Source organism: Ursus arctos, unplaced genomic scaffold (genome assembly GCF_023065955.2).
Source record: "Ursus arctos isolate Adak ecotype North America unplaced genomic scaffold, UrsArc2.0 scaffold_3, whole genome shotgun sequence".
In the NCBI taxonomy this organism is placed as follows: domain Eukaryota; kingdom Metazoa; phylum Chordata; class Mammalia; order Carnivora; family Ursidae; genus Ursus; species Ursus arctos.
Genome location: NW_026622985.1, coordinates 82978637 through 82996055, shown reverse-complemented (window position 1 = coordinate 82996055; position 17419 = coordinate 82978637). Strand labels below are relative to the sequence as shown.

Genomic DNA, 17419 nt, shown 5'->3' with positions numbered 1-17419 from the left:
ATGTAACTATACTGTACCACCCTCTTTAAAGCCTATAAGTGAGATAAAGATGCCCCTTTATTTTCTGAACTTACTCCTTTTTTTTTTTTTTTTTTTTTTTTTGTAGAAAACGAGAGCTAGTGTGATTTGGTTAGCATCAGTGAATTGAACTTGTTTTAGAAAGTGGCCCATTTTACCGTCAGTCTTACCCATTTCAATCTGACAGGTAGCGTCAGGTTCAAGAAGCAGCCCTGTGAATACTGCTGAGACAGAGAGCCCTGTCACTCCTCCAGTAGCCACAAACCTCCCACCGATGCCAAGTCAGGCAGGGAGGGAGGGTCACTGCTGCCATGCAGCGTCTGCCCCTGGCAACCAGGTGTCACATACACACAGTCATTTCCAAATGTTGTTTAATGTGTGTTTGTAGCATGCTAGCAATTTGGCAGCGGAACATACACATTCATTGAATTTCCTCTGGCCTAGCTGTAGAGTAGATTCAAATTGAATAATAGGAGAAATGTTGTGGTAAATGTACTGCATAAAATGTGAATGTTACAGGGATCTTGGATATTATCTAGCTCATCCCCTTAATTTTACAAAAAAGGAAACAGGACCCAAAAGGTTAAGGAACTTGCCCAGGATCATAAGTTAACAGCCAAACTGGAATTAAAGCTTTAACTGTCCGGTGGCTGTTTCGTTGCTTTTCCGCTACACAGGATTTCTGGAACAAATTGTATTCCATAGGTCCAGTTGGATTTACTCAGCCTGGCCTGCCTAACATGGAGCAGCTCCAAAGAGAACTGATATATTCAAACAGATAGAACCTCGTTCTTGTTTGCTGGTTTACTTTCTGTTTGAACTGGAAGCTGAGGTTTAAGACCTGTTCAAAGTTTGTTGTCACTGTCAGAGTTTTGTGGCAGCCATGAGAGTGTGCCCTTGGGCTGTCTGTCTGGGAGAAAAGCTGCTGCGAAGGGTGCAGTTGGCCGCAAGGCTCACGCTGCCACAAGCCGGGACCCCACTGCAGGGTGCATCCCCAGACCACGCCCCCACCAGGCTGGTAGCGCATGGCAGGGGCTCTAGAGCTGGGCCATCTCGCCTGATGCAGGATTCCTCTACTGGAACGTCTTTGCTCTGAGGCTCCTTGTCATCCTGGCCAGGTTTTCTCAGAGCTACACCGTTGTCTTCTTCCGCCCTGGTCTCGCATCCCAGGTGTCAGACCTAGAGCATCGTCTGAGGCTCTCTCTGCCAGTGCTGCTCCCTCTGTCCTCTATCCTTCCTCTCTTGTACTTCTGACGCTGTCTCAGCATCTGCATCCCCGCGGACCAGAACCGACGTGGCGTATAGGTGGTTCCGAAGACATTTTTAGCGCAGTCTGCGTTAACCATTGCAGCAAATGGTGAAAATCTCTCTATGTTGAGTACTGTTGAAAATAACTACACATTTTTGATTAGTCACTTTTACATCGTCTTCCACTATGTCAAGCCAAAGTGGAAAATATAGTCGGAGTTAATGGGGAGTGCACTGCTCAAGAGGCAGGGGTCCCAGAGCCAACTCTGTCCCTGACCTTAAGGATTCCCTTAGTCAACAAGGAGCTTGGTGAGCCTTGCTTGCTTCGTGATACATGAGCTGGAAGATCTCTGGGGTTTTTTGTTTTTTTTTGTCTTTTTGGTTTTTTTCCCCTAAGCTGTGAATGTGAAATAGTTTCTTCTTTTTTTTTTTTTTAAAGATTTTTTAAATTTATTTGACAGAGATAGAGACAGTGAGCGAGAGAGGGAACACAAGCAGGGGGAGTGGGAGAGGAAGAAGCAGGCTCATAGTGGAGGAGCCTGATGTGGGACTCGATCCCACAACGCCGGGATCACTCCCTGAGCCGAAGGCAGATGCTTAACCGCTGTGCCACCCAGGCGCCCCTGTGAAATAGTTTCTAAGAGGAGAGGTTGACTCCAGCCAATTGGTCCTAATAGTGTACACATTACATCTAACTTTAAATTGAACAAACACAAGTTAATACAAAGAAAAGGAACTCAGAAGTTGTGCCGTAATTGTCTCTATGTTGTTGTCCAACTTACATGTCAGATCAGTGACATCAAATGCCTTGGCACAAGTAATGGGGTTGAGCTAGCATCTCTGTGTTAGAGTGCTTCTGAGAGTTTTAATCTCCATGGTAAAACAAGATTATACATAAGTGCCTGGAAATGGAAGTCTTACTCCCCACAATATGGAATAAGAAGAGAGACATTTTAGTATAATTGCACCTTTGGCTATGTAATTCCCAGTGCTTATTGCTCCTTTCCACTCTGTACCCTATCAGCTGTGGTCTAGAGGTAAGACCACTCTGCTGTTCCATGTAATGGTAACATTCAGTGGTTTATAAGCCCATCTATTCTGCAGCTGAATTTGATAATAAAAGCCCCTTCCTGCTCTGAGTCCATATAGTCACACAGTTTTATTGAAGGTGGCCCTTTTTATAAACCACTTTTCCCTCTTTCAGTGATCCTTCTTATCCTTAAAGTTTCTGAGCTTACTAATGATTCTGTGACATCGTGTTCTCATTTCTTTATAGAACTTGGTCTTCTGGAACTTTTTTTTTTTTTTCAGATGGTCTTTTCTTTTAGACTCAATGCGTGTCTACATTCTCTTGTGTCTTTCATAAACATGTAATAGCTTAAGTGAGTGTTCATTAGAGAAGATAAAGCTGCTTATTTGAGGACTCTGAACCCCTAACACTTTCGATTCAGCATTTATTTAATGTTTCTTATGTGCTGGATATCGTGATGGCTGTTCTTTCCTTAAGTGGGTGTTGGGATGGGGGAGCATGGAAAATACAACACTGAACTGGTGAGGTGGTATAGTTCAGTGCCTTTCATGTTGAAATTTCATGTTGCTCTGTAACACTGAGGTTGTAAATTATAATGGAATCATTATATGCCTATTCTCAGGAATGATATGTAAAATATTTAATACCAGGTGTAGGGTGGTCATTACCCAAGCAGAACAGTATTAAACAACTAGTACCAGTTCATGTTAACTGAATATCCATTCTGCCTGAACCGAATGTCAGTTACATGAATTCAGAATCTGAGGTTATATAGGCATTGATTCTGTTTGTGCAGGGAGCCAGAGAAAAGATAGAACTTATATACCTGTTTTATGCTTTTTTAAAAAAATATTTTATTTATTTATTTGATAGAGATAGAGACAGCCAGCGAGAGAGGGAACACAAGCAGGGGGAGTGAGAGAGGAAGAAGTAGGCTCCCAGTAGAGGGGCCTGATGTGGGGCTCAATTCCAGAACGCTGGGATCACACCCTGAGCTGAAGGCAGATGCTTAACGACTAAGCCACCCAGGCACCCCTGTTTTATGCTTTTTATACTTAGTTCAAAAATAAAGAACTAACATTTCCAATTTCCTCTCTCACTGGGATGTGATGCATTACGTGTATGTGAGCTGCTCTTGTTGCTTTTATACATTACACCTTTGCAGGGCAACCCTACCAGTTGATAGTGTGAGACTCTAGCTCGACTCTATAGTACAAACAGGCGTTTATTGAAAAATACTTTATTAACAAGCAGGTACAAAATGATTCATACAACCCATTCAGTAAAACTTAGTGAAACACTTAGAAGTGTTTTTTTGTTTGTTTTTTAAGAAGAGGGTTACTGGGGGCAGACGAGGCTGCTTATAATTGGCCTCAGACAGCCAACAACCCTCTTAAACCAATAATTCTCAACTGGGGCAGTTTTTGGCAATGCCTGGAAGCATTTGTGGTTGTCACAGCTCAGGGTTGGGGTGGTACTGTTGACATCATAGAGGCCAGGTATGCCCCTCAGCGTTCTACAGTGCATAGGATGGCTTTCCACAACAAAGAACGGTCTGGCCCAAAATGTCAAAGCCTCAACCAGTGGCTGGATACAGGACTGTTAAGTGATGAGGCCTAAGGTACCATCCCTAAAGTTAGAGCTATATGCTTTGTTGTCTTAGCCTCTCATAGTCTTGTAACTGGTCGCATAGCAGATGTAGGAGTATCATTATGGTAGCTAATCCTTATATCTTTTTGAATTTTCATTTTACTAACTGGAAAGAACCTATATCTAACATTTATCATGCTAGTTAATGAACCATTTTCACTAATAAAATCTCATTTCCAACCGTCATTGTGCTAAGTAGCAAAACATCATTATTGATCAAGGCATGCATGAGTGACGCCCTTGTCGCAGCCACCTCTACTTTTTCAGCTTCCAATTTTGAGCTTCCATTAAGAAAACTTGCTGATGGCTCCCACATTATGTGTCCTTGAGTAGCATGCTGGCAGCACCTGGTTCAGAGCTTAACCTAAGAAACATGGACACATAATGTCACACTCTCTATTTTGAAGTAAATCACAGATGCTGTGACAGATTGGCTCCCCAGAAGTTGTGTCTACGTACTTCCTATAGACTACCTCCGTGTACTTTTCTTTCGTTTGGGTTGCCATGTCCTGAGTGTTTCCTTTGTGGAAGCTACAGACCTAGGTTGAGCCAGAGATCCAGATAGAAAGGAGTAAATCTCTTCCTGTCTCAGAGTTTACAGTTGAGACAGGGACCGTGGGTAGATAAACATGTACGATACAAGGCAAAGTCAAAATCAAGTGCCATAAAGGGCGCCTGGCTGACTCAGTCAATGGAGCATGCAACTCTTGATCTTGGAGTTGTGAGTTCAAGCCCCACGTTGGGTATAGAGATTACTTAAAAGTAAGAATCTTTAAAAAAACAGGTTACCATAAGAGACCTGTTGAAAAGTTTTATTAGGTGCAAAAGTGGGAGAGGCAGCAGGGTTACGACTTGGCAATAGCTACATGAAGGAAATAACATTAGAGAAGGGTCTTAGAACATGGATAGGGGCTGGGGTGAGTCCGTGTATGGTCACATGGTGATTTAGCAGAGTTGGAATGGGTATCTGGGTCTTCTGACTCCTCACCAAGTGGATTTTCTTCTATCTGTCATAGTGATAGTAAGTTCTGAATTAAATGTATGGTTAAATGTATGGTTAAAAAATTATTTTTCCTCTCTAAAGCTATAGAAGAAAGCTTATAAAACCATTTCTGATTTCATCTAGCACCTAATTTTACTTCTTTTGTCAAATACCATGTTCCGCACAAATGATAGGAGAGAACTTCTGGAAAAATTTATAGCAAAGCAACACTAGGTCGCTTTCTGTTCTAAATTTATGTACCTAACGTCAGCGTCCTCTCTTCACTCATTGTTGGCTTTACATTTTAATTTCAAAAACTACTTGCCTGCCTCTGCTTGCTTTTTTCAAGAAAATAAGCGGATATGCCCCAGAGTGGCAGAGGACACGTTCAGTAGGCTGTCTCCAGTATGTCATAAGCATGAAAAAAGGTCAAATGAACAGGAGAGTTCCTGAAGCTCTTTTTGGGAAGACAACACAGAACCAAATGGATTGATCAAGTCCTGGAGGCTTGGATAGGAGTTTCAGGTTTAGGAAGTCTATTGCTAAGTCTCAGTCTGTATTCAACTTACTCCAGGCCTCACTGTGTTTGTGCACATAAGTGTCGCTTAACATTTCAAGCTGGGGTTTGCTCACAGCTTATGCCTCTAAACAGTCATTGAACAGCATGCTAAAGGTGTAATAGGTTGGGCCTCATTGAAGTTCACCTGGATGAGTTACCCTTTTAAAGGTCACCTTATCATGTGGCTTGGAAAACAGTGCTTTTATGATTCTTTGTTTACTAATGCCACTTGATAAAGGCTCAGTGAACCCTATGTAATTTCTCCTTTATAACGAAAGTCTAGTATTCAGCTAATTGAATACATGGCTACTTTAATTATTTCGTTACGGCTAATTGGTATTCACAGTGATCATGTTCTACAGCCTCTAAATGTATTATTGCCTTACAAGTTTATGGTTCAGCCCCGTTGGGTCGTTCAGTTCTCTTTTTGTTTTATGTCAGCATAACTTTTATGAGGTTCTTATATATTTTGTGTTCTGTGTCGTTCTGACGAGGATTAAAGCTCTTTCCCCTGCTCTTATTTGCTTATGTGACTCATAAGATAGAGATTGATCTTTGCCACAGATTATCCATATCATTGTGAAAGACTAAATCTCTCCCTATCCACTGTGTGTGTGTTTCAGATTTGTTATAAGATTTGGAATGATAGGAAATACCATTATAGGGATTTCCTATTTAGGTTGATTTACAGTTGTTGCCTTTTCTCAACCATAGTAATCTCTGGCTTCATAGTATCCTCGGAAAATTGAGGAGGTGTCTGCCTAGTTTTCTTCCCTGAGCTATTAAAATTGAACACTGGCATTTCAAGGAACTTTGTCATTTAAAGTGTACGAGCTTTCCCGTGGCCCAGAATCTTTCCTTAAAGTGCCTGTGTCCAAGGTTACAGTACAAACTCTGAGCTAGGTGATTGTGATGTCACCAGGTTCTCCAGGCCATGTACCCTGTGCCACACCTCAGTCCTCAGGAGCAGCCAGGCCTAAGAAGGCTGAGCTACTATGCCAAAAAGCTTTCGCTATGAAGAGTTACCTAGGAATGTACGTGGGAAGGTAAAGTTCCTATCAGCACCATATGTCGTATCCATAATCTCGGTTTGTACGTCTGTTGCCTTTATTATATTCTTTGTCATAAGCACCTTCAAATCCTTTCTGAAAAGAAGCAAGTCTTAAAGAAGTTAACACATGGGTACTTCATTTTGAATCTAGCTACCAACACGGAGTTAAAACATTGGAATATTTATGTGTTGGGTTTCTTAAAGAAAACTTGATTTCCTTATTTTCTTTTTGTCTCTTGCATATGGGGGTGCTGTAGTTTTCCATAATGATCCACTTAAGTTCCGTCATGTTTTCAAGCCCAATCATGTTATCCCAAATCTAACAGGATCTAAAAACTAATCAGTGCACATTTCTTGCAGTGAGAGGAATAGTAAACAAGAGATGAGGGACAATTTTTTATATTCTTTTTTTTTTCTCAGAAATGGTTCTATAACAATAAGTAATGTTGTAATCCTCTTTGTTTTTGTTCATTTACAAGGATTCTCTCTCTGTTAGAGAGTTCTACGTAGAAGTTTTATTTCCTTGCACTTGGTTTACTGCTTTTTCGTAAGTTGAGTGTGACTCTCCATCCTTGGCAGCCATTAGCTTAGTCAATGTATTCCAGGCTTATTTAAGTATCAGGATTCATATTGTGTGACTTTCCCTCCCAGCATCACATTAACTGTTTCAAAGCAGTGTGCCGTTAAAGTGCTGTGGCCGTGTTTCTTGCTTTGTTACTCTCCCCAGTGGATCTCAAACTATTGATTCTGTGGCTGTCTAGGGAAAGATTTGTGATGTTAGGCTGTAGCTTGGTGGTTTCGGGTCTTTGGAGGTGGTTCCTTTTTAGTGTGCATATCTGACCTTTTCACACGTTGCTTTAAATTTTTTCAAAGATTACGCCTTAGAAAAGTGAATGAGGGTATTACTATATATCCTTTATTTACGTTGCTCCTCAAAATTAAATTTTTTGGTGCATGTAATCCTCAGTAGGCTCAAACAATATTTTTGTAGTATTGAATTCTTGAGTGTTTTCTAAATGATCATAATAGAATACCTATAACTTTTTCTTTGCGTTTTGAAAAATGTCTCACTGTGCACTATATGTGAACAAAAAAAACCATTTAGTGCAAGTGTTTTAAGAACCATGGTGGGTAATGTCATACATTGAATGGGAGAGAGAATCAAGTGCTGGTACATTAAGGATTTTGTAGGTAAGATAATTTCCTTGCTATCAATAATTGTTCAGGTTGTTAAAACAATTTGGTTATTTATTAATAGAATTACTAAATTCCTCACTCTTTGAGCTTCCATCTCATACTATGTTTCCATCTCATAGTCAGGGAATCATGTATGTGATGTTAATGTTTAAGAAATATTTTACTGATTACAGAAGTAGTAATTGTTCATTCTAGAAAATTTAGAAAGTATAGAACAGTCCAAATAAGAAAAAATATCCCACTCTGCGTATCATATCCACTGTTAACATCTTGGCACAAGGCACTCAACTCTCCCTGTTCCTTCCTTAACCAAAATTAGGAATTTCCTGTACGTGCTATTTTATGACCTGTTCCCCCCCATGTAAAATTTTGATTTAAAAAATTATTCTATTAAAACATTATTTTTTTAATGGCTCTAAATGGTCATTATGTCTGGACTAAAATCTTTATAATCAATATCCTGTTGGACCAAATCTTATTTATACAAACTTCTGTTGTTCCCACTTGTTTGTTGCTTTAAGTAACATTGGTTTTATTTTCTTATATCTAAATCCTTGTGTGCTTTTCTTAATATTTCCTAGGGTTAAATGCCTAGAGTAAAATTGGCCAAGTGATAAGCAGATTAATAATAACAAAGATACATGCACACATCCATCCATATATTTATATGTAGTTATTTTCATGAATTTTAGTGTACTCAATTTGTATACACTTTAAGATATTTATATAGTTAAATTCATTCTTTGTGATATATAGTTCTATGAGTTTTGACAAATGCATGCAATCCTGTAACCACCATTAGCAACAAGCCGACTAGTTCTCTTGCCTCAGAAAATTCCCTCCTGGGGTGCCTGGGTGGCTCAGTCGTTAAGCATCTGCCTTCGGCTCAGGGCGTGATCCTGGTGTTGTGGGATCAAGCCCCACATCGGGCTCCTCTACTGGGAGCCTGCTTCTTCCTCTCCCATTCCCCCTGCTTGTGTTCCCTCTCTCGCTGGCTGTCTCTCTGTCAAATAAATAAATAAAATCTTTAAAAAAAAAAACCTAAGATATTAAAAAAAAAAAAGAAGAAGAAGATTCCCTCCTGTGTGCTTTGACCACAAACTACATGTTTTGTTTTGTTTTTTTAATTTGGAAAATATAAAGAAGTAAGAATAACTAGAAATCACGCATAAGCCTACGATTCTGCTGTAACTTTTGTTAACATTTTGTTAGGTTTTTTCTTTCCCTACAAAGAAGGAGATTATACTGTCCTTTATGTTTATAATCTGTTCCTTTTTTTACTTAGTATATTTTGAGGATATTTTTATTTAACCATTAAATTGGTTTTTGTTGCGTCCTTGCAAATCTAAACAACCCTATCTTTTTTTTTTTTTTTAAAGATTTTATTTATTTATTTATTCGACAGAGAGAGACACAGCCAGCGAGAGAGGGAACACAAGCAGGGGGAGTGGGAGAGGAAGAAGCAGGCTCCCAGGGGAGGAGCCCGATGTGGGGCTCGATCCCATAACGCCGGGATCACGCCCTGAGCTGAAGGCAGACGCTTAACGACTGTGCCTCCCAGGCGCCCCTAAACAACCCTATCTTGAACATCTTTGTATATAGTCATAATTACTTAAAAAAAGTCCTAAAAACAGAGTTTAGATCTCAGTGAGTATGTATGTTTTAAAAAGTTACATTTTGTCAAATAGGTTTAAAAAGTGGTTATACCAAATTACATTCTGACCAGTCATGTATAGAAGAGCCTATTTTCCTGTATCACATTATTAATTACTATTTTATACTGTCATCAGTTTAGTAGATGAATAATGGTATTTCATTATTTTAATTATCATTCTTTGATTTCTCTTAGGGTTGGGTTTTTTCCCCATTTGTTTATTATTTGTATTTTTGTGTGCAAATTACCAGTGTATGTCATTTGCGTATTTTTCTTTTGGCTTTTTTGTGGGGAGGGGTAGAGGGCTTTTTTTTGGAAGTGTTCTGTATTTTAGTAACTTTAACTCTCACAGTTACATGTTGTGGTTTCTTTCCCTCTTTTTGTCATTTGCTTATTCACTTGGTTTAATGATTTTTTTTTTAATGGAGGGTCTCATAAATCCATTCTTTTACATTTCCTTTATTTCTGTTTTGGGCGTATATGTTGAATTTAGAAATATCTTTTCTCTGTAGATCATATAGTCATGCTTCATACTTTGCTTTGTTAAAAATTCTTTACTTTTTCTTTTATGTTCCTGACAGGCTAGTCAAGTTTTTACTATGTTGAACCAAGGAGCCATAGATTATTATGTACTTGCATACGAATATATTTTAATGTAATCTTAATATTGTATCTTTTAAAATTTATTCATATGCTTTCAAGCAGCATGAACTTTGCATTGAAATCTTCTCTTCAAACTATAGCAGCACAGTGACTTATCTGTGTCCTAACTTGAGGAAGTTTTCTGATTTTTTTCCCCTCATTGCCGCCTTTGGTTTGCATTTTAGATAGATATTATCTGTCAGATTTCTTTGTGACATTAGGAAAAAATACTACTTCTATTGTTAAATAACTTTTGTTTGTTTTTAACATGCTGCAGGACGTGGAAGACAAAGTAAGTAGCAAAGCAATGACTAAGCAATTAAACGAAGCAGATGGTGGAAGTCACCCTCACACAAGGTTGAGCCAAGTGACCCGTGATCACCCTGCAAAAAAATGTGGTGCAAGACACAAGGGTGGGCATGCCAAAATACATACTTGTTGAATATCTTAAAATTCCTTGTCAAGTGTGTATTCAGCATTTACTGAACAAAAATATATTAAAAACTTTCCTAACTTGGGATGAGACAGGCAGGTCTGTTCTCAGAGATAAAGATCACTTAAATGTAATGATCAGGATACGTACAACAGTTTGAAAAATGCATTTTTAAATTAACCTTGAAAAACATCCATAAGTAACTATCTTTATCATTATTTTTCAAGTATCAAAAAAATTTTATTACCTTTTTTAATTTTGAAAAAATCTTATAAATTAGAAATGGGATGACTGAGTTTTAGAATTACTTTAACTATTTTTATTTCTTACTATTAATTTGTAATTATTCAAGCATTTACATTTTAATTATTCAAACATTTAGTGGTTTTTGCCCCTAATGAACTAAACTAAAAAAGAAAATAGACCAATAACGTGTACTTAGGTGCAGGTTTCAATGGGTAATTTAAGGGTTCTCAAACACAAGATCTATGTAGAAAATGTCATATAGGCATTTTTGTTGTTCAGAAAAAAGAAAAAAGGTTAATAACCATGTGGTTTATGCTCAGAATAAAATTTAAGTTTTATTGTACAAAATATTAATCCTTGAAATTACTCTTCAAAAGAAGTTAAATAAAATTGTCTGTGCTGTATTCCGATATTTTTTGACAAAGTAGGACACAGCTGTCACAGTAAAAAAAAAAATACAATGTAGACTTCTTCATTACATTTAAATGCAGCAATCATCAGCTTATTAATATTGTTCTATGGCAGAGACCTAATAGATTGCAAAAATCTTCAGCTTTGTGTACTTATTTCTAATGTAATTTATACTTGACTTTTGCTTTGCTGTTGCTGCTTTTTCTTGATATAGTATATTCTTCATTTCTTTTTTTAGGCTAAGCAGCTGGAAGAGAAAGATAGAGTGATAAAGAAGCAGGATGCATTCTACAAAGAGCAGCTGGCTAGACTGGAGGAGAGGGTATGACTATTTCTTGTCATTGATTTCTCTTCTAGAACCACATCTGCAACTTTCCCGTATATTTATTTAAGCATCAATAATTAGAACTATAGCTGCTTTTCCTAGTTACAAGGAAGTGAAGAAGCCAAGCAGGTAGATCATTCTCACAGGGGATGTCATTTCTTGTTTGGTGGTTTTGGGGTATCGTCGTGTTGTTGGTTCAATGAGGCGTTTACCACTCTGCAACTGCCCCGGGTGTTTTGTCCCTAAATGTTTAGAAACTGCAGTGCTTCCAGGTCACACAGTAGAGTGCTACTCTCGACTTTCCCTAACATTGACAAAACTTGAGTGGGTTCATGGAAATGGAAGTGTTTTAAGGGATATGTTGTTTTTGTGTAATCTCAGTTTCACTGCATTTGTGACTAAGAAATGGGCTGGAGTTGAATAGTAGGACTTAGGAAGAAGAGTTAAGAGGAGGAGTTGAGGCGTACCTCTGGGCGGCCCTAGAGTTTGACAGAGATGCAAAGGCAGGAATTAAAGCTAAAACAGAAGGAGACCGTGGGTTTTAAGATTGGGAGTTTGAGCCACCTCATCAGTGCCGCTGTTCAGTAAAGTAGATTTGTCTAGAATCCTTTCACACATGGGCCATACAAAGCTAGGTCTCTCTTCCCTTTGATGGAAACCCCTAAAATTTGGTTTGTTTAGAGTAAGATGTTTAATAAGAAAGTAGATAAAATCAGAAATACAATATTAAGTCCCATTCAGTACAGTTATTTACACATTAAATATGTTCCCCCGTGTCTGTATGTTGCTAGTTTGCGTGCGTCTTGCATGCAGGGGTCATTTCTTCATTCATCGAACAGGTGTCTGCTTAAGCACCTAATACATGTTAGGCCTTGGGCCAGTGCCGGAGATATGCTAATGAAGAAAATGAACTAAAGTTTTGTCCTCAGGGATCTGAAATGTATATAGTGGACAGCAGGTTGCAATTCTATGGATGAACAATAAAGCAGAGAAAAAGGAGTCCCAGGGCCTTGGAGTGTAGGTGGGGGGTCTGGTGGAGAGGGAGGTCCTGTCTAATAGGTGGCATTTGGTAAGAGGTCTGCAGTAACGGGAAGCCAGCCAGCGCCAGAGCCCTGAAGCAGGGTTGTGTGTGGCATGTTGAAAAGGCTAGAGGGTTTGTGAATGGAAGAGCATGTTGGCTGTTGTCTTGGGCAAGAACTGAAACAAGAGAGACCAAGTAAGAGGTAATGCCAATAATTCAGAAAAGGGATAGTGATGGCTTGGACCCAGCTGCTAGCCATGGAGGGATGAAGCACGGGGTTGGATGTTTCAAAGGCAGAGCTGATCAGGCTTATTGATTGGTTTTGATCATGCGTGAAAGAAAGAACTGAAGAATACTCTATATCTATGGCTTTTATACCTAGAAGGATGGATATGAATCTGGATGTGGGCAGTGGAGAAAATCAGGAATTTGATTTTAAATACTTTAAGTTTGGGATATTTGTTAAGACATCCAAGTAGAGATGGTAAATAAGCATAGAGTGGAATAGTTTATGGCAAGAGTGAGCAAATTTTTTCTGTAAAGTGCCAGATAGGAAATACTTTAGACTTTGCTGGCCATGTATGGTTTCTGTCACGATGACTCAGCTCTCAACTCAGCTGCTCAGCTCTGCCACTGTAATGTGACAGCAGCCATAGCCAGCATGTCGGAGAACAAGTGTGACTGCATTCCAATTTATGGACCCTGAAGCTTGAATTTCACATGATTTCCGTATGTCATGAAATACTCTTCTTTTGATTCCCTCTCGCCCCCCAACCGTTTAAAAACCCGAAACCACTCTGAGGGCTGTATACAAACAGAGAGCAGGCTGGATTTGACTCATGAGTTCTAGTTTGCAGAACCCTGGTTTAGAGCGCAGCCTCTGACTTGGATTGAGTGTACTGAACGGACGTTTACCTGCTGAGTTTTTGTAGCACGTTACATCAAATTTCAGTTTCTTCAGCTGTAAAATGGGGATATAATAGTACTTACCTCACGGATTTGTTAAATGAGCTCATTCTCATAAAGTACCTTCAGTAGTGTCCCGCACAGTGTAACACTCAGTCAGCTCTTAGTTTACCTCGACCCTTCCAGAGCACCGTACCTGATAGTAAACGTTAGCCGAATAAAATGAACGACTGATAGTTTTTGAGATGATTTACCCAGCACCTGTCTTTTTCCCACCCAGTGACAGTTTTCTTTGCCATCAAGTATTACTGTGCTAGGTACCTTTTGGATTTGTCATTGATCGCTGTCAGGTATGAGGAAAGGCAATGAAAAATATTCACCCATTTCTCATAAATCCACCGATTTGATGGAGGTAATTCAGTGATTAGTGTGATATACTGAGAGGATTCACTCTTGGCAGGTGAAACGGGTCTGCTCAGCAGCTAACTGTTGTTTTTGGCCTCAAGTTAGAACAAGTGGTGGTGGATCAGATGGGGATGGTGTGATGATGTCAAATCATGGCAGTCAGCATCTTTTGATACAGGCCAATACATAGATTTTTCCTTTTTGAAGATGAGGCTGGAAAGTAGTTATTTAGGAATTTTAAGTGAAAACTGAGTACCAGTGAGCTTAGAAAAATCCCAAGGTGGAATAATCACACTGCTATTAGTTAATACCTAGTAACTCCAGGCTGGACTCGGAGTCAGAAGGCAGGGTGCTGTCGTCTAGTTATTAAACAAGTCACCTAATCTCTTCTGGTCTCTGCTTCTTTATCTATGAAGTGAGGATAATACTCTGTTCCTTGCTCATGTTGGTGAGTTATTGGGGGGACCAGATAAGACGATGTATATAAAAGCTCTTGGAAACTGAAAAATGCTTAACAAAAGCCGTTGCCATTAAAGAATATCTACTTACTTTCCATTGTGTACAAAACACTAAAAATCATGAAATTACTTTAGTATTGTTCAACGTCCTGCTGTCTTCTCCCCATTTCTGTAAAATCATGTTTATTTCTGCCATTCCTGAAGTAGCTACATTAATTTCGTTCAGTTGGATTTCTTCCAGGAATATTTGCGAGATGTAGGTCTTCAGTGATAAAGCATTTTGTAGGCTTAATGCAGGAGATTTAAAAAGAGTTCCCCTTGTATTGTGATGACGGTGTAAAGTACAGTGTCTCACCATTTCTATTAGAAGTTCTATATACAGTTCGTGTTCAGAGAGGTAAAAGTGCTGAATCCAATAGTGCGTAATGTAAGAAAAATGATTATAATATTATGATAACTTGTAGAATCACCTAATGTACTGCATGAAATCCAGGTTGCCTGTGGTTTAAAAGGGGTTTAAGTATATGTCTTTATTTAAACCAAATGAAATGATGAAACCATAAATCAGATACCAGGTGGTGGATGTATCATTACTAAAGGGGGAGCATTGAGCAGTCTTTCAGAGAATCATTCCAAAAGTGATCCCCATCAACTGGATTAACACCATCATTATGTGCGTGATCACTTCTAGATGGCTCATGTCTTACTATTTGAACTGTTCATTTTCATTGACTTGATACAAATTTCTTTTGAGACTCTGAACCCAAGTCCCCTTAGCACGTGGAGCACATTAAATTCTATAACACAGCGTGGCTTGCCTCTTTGATCTATTTCAATAAATTCTATCAATTAGGTAATTCCTATGTGTGAATGGAGCTTTCTCCTCCCATGTAATCACATTGGTTAGTTCACCAGGAGTCTGAGATAACTTTCTCCTATCACTGCCTCGTGAGGAAGAAGAAGTATAATTTAACTGGACATCAATTCACCCTTCCCGCAACCAGTATTCCAAAAGCAGTAACTCTTGACTGAGAAAGAAAGTCGAAGCCATTCGAAAAGTTTTTCAAGTCCTTATTTCATTGTAAAGGTTGCTGGCTTTCTCAAACGACATTGACTTAGATGTGAAGTGAACTTCTATATTTTAATAATATTCGTGAGGTCAGTTAGGTGTGTGGCCTAACTGAAAGAGACTGGAGTATTGACTCCTGGTTGTTGATTTAAGAGACATGGAGGATACTAATTCCTGATTGGTGGTTTGATAAGAGGAAGCCCAGGGCAAATGTTTTTAGGAAGCTTTCCACAAATCACTAAGGGAATGCTCCATAGTGTTTTATATACCTCTCTTAATGGTGCCACATTTATGATAATTGTGATTTGTTATCCGTGTTTACCACATAAATTCCTTGACGGTAAAGGTCATTTTCTCATCTCTATATTTTCCACAACTCACATAGTAGTTCAGTGAATAAATCCTAGATTTACTAAGCTACCATAAAATTATGTCTTAAGCAATTAATATGTAGTTTTTGACTATCCATAAAGTACCTGGTATCTTCTTCACTTTGTCATTTAAATTAATAATATATATCTATCCTATGAGAATCAGGTTTGTCTTGATATTATTTGTAGCAATCATCATCATTGTGATAGTAACTCAAAATAACATTTACTGCACATTTACATGTGCCAGACACTTGGCATGGGTTATGTCATTTTATTCACACAGACAGTCCTATGAGGTTGTCAGTCCTGTTGTTTAGATGAAGGCTCTAAGACTTCAAGTAACTTGCCCAAGAATATCCAACCAAAACATCTGGATCTGAGGCGGGTCCAACACCTGAGCTTTTAGTCATTAGCCAGTACTAGCTTTAAGATTGTTAGTTCTGCACTCAAGAGTTAAATCCTGTTGGTTGTGTGTTAGCTCTTTGGGTGGTAAGTTAGTTCGTTTTGGCTTCTAATACAACTTTTTAGGTCCCAGTGTTAAAATGGGGTTAATGCTACCTCATAATCTACAAGATTGTTAAGCATTCAAAATGCAGAATCTTCTCCCCAGGATTTGGTACTTCTGGGGACATTTGGCCAAAAAGGGAATAAATAAAGTCTTATTACCTAGCAGCTACAGCATGATACCTCTCAGAGTTATTTTAATGTCTAGTTGTGCTTCTTCTACTTTGAAGTAAGAAAGCCATAGTCATTGAAGCACTTAACAAATGTTTTTGAGCCATTCATTCATATGTTCATAGTGTTGCTGTCGGATGGTCCTATCATTCCATCTCTAGAAAGAAACAATTACTTTTGATAAGCTGCTTCGATGGTCATTTCATTAGAGTCTGGATTGCGTTCATGTTCTTTGGAGAATGTGTATTTTCCAGTAGTCTGTTAGCCCTATGGGAGGGAAGTGAGAAGCAAGACCAGGCCATAGTTTGAGAGGGCAGAGTCCAGATTCTCCCAGGGATCTTTCAGGATGAAGGACCCCCTTCTCTGCAAGACATCTTGGAGATGTGAGTTCTTTGATGATGAGTGTGTCTTCGTGTCTAACTTCCCAATCATGAACTTCAATTGATTTGCTCTACTGAATTCACTTTACTCTTGGCGTTCATAAGAATGGTGGGGTTTGGCACAGTGTGAAGAGTGCTATAAAAGCCTTGGTGACTTGAGGAGCTGAGGGAGATCAGAGGGTTTAGTTAGATACAGTCATAATGTTCAGATCAACAGGGTAGTGGGATCTGTGTTGCCTTCAGTTTATAGGCTCCTCGGGACTTCAGGAGCTATTTGCATACACACTGCAGTCAATCCCATATAATTAAGGAGAGGGAATTGTACAAGCTGGGCAAAAGAAAGCAGTGCAAAGAGAACGGTGAAAAATAAATTGTCATTAAGAAGAAAAGTACTTTACTAGTTCGTCACCTGTGGAGAGAGTTACTAATTAAATTCTAAGGTTGTGCTTGCTTACACCAAATGAGCAGTTTTTAAAAGGCTTTTACTTATAGTGGGTGGCATATCTTCCATTGCATCATAAAGTGTTGGGCTCATCTGTATGATTAATTGGCTTTTTTGATTGCTTGACTTCTTTGTCAATTAGTACCTTGGTTTCTCTATTCCTCTGTGCAAAGCTTGGGGGAAAATAACGCCAACAATGATAATAAAAAGAAACGACAACAGAACGGAATATTGTCAGCCCAG

At 38.8% G+C, this 17419-nt stretch overlaps 1 protein-coding gene across 2 annotated transcripts in view; it reads left to right on the top strand.

Moving 5' to 3' along the window:
* Positions 1-17419, top strand: part of CHCHD3 (coiled-coil-helix-coiled-coil-helix domain containing 3) — a 261420-nt gene that overhangs the window by 156276 nt on the left and 87725 nt on the right. Inside the window, exon 5 of one of the 2 annotated variants that reach the window (XM_026511225.4) lies at positions 11360-11443. The exons of the other annotated variant lie outside the window; for it this stretch is intronic. Within the exon in view, the coding sequence (XP_026367010.1) occupies positions 11360-11443 (84 nt within the window). The remainder of the gene's footprint in view (positions 1-11359; positions 11444-17419) is intronic. 2 annotated transcript variants of the gene reach the window in all.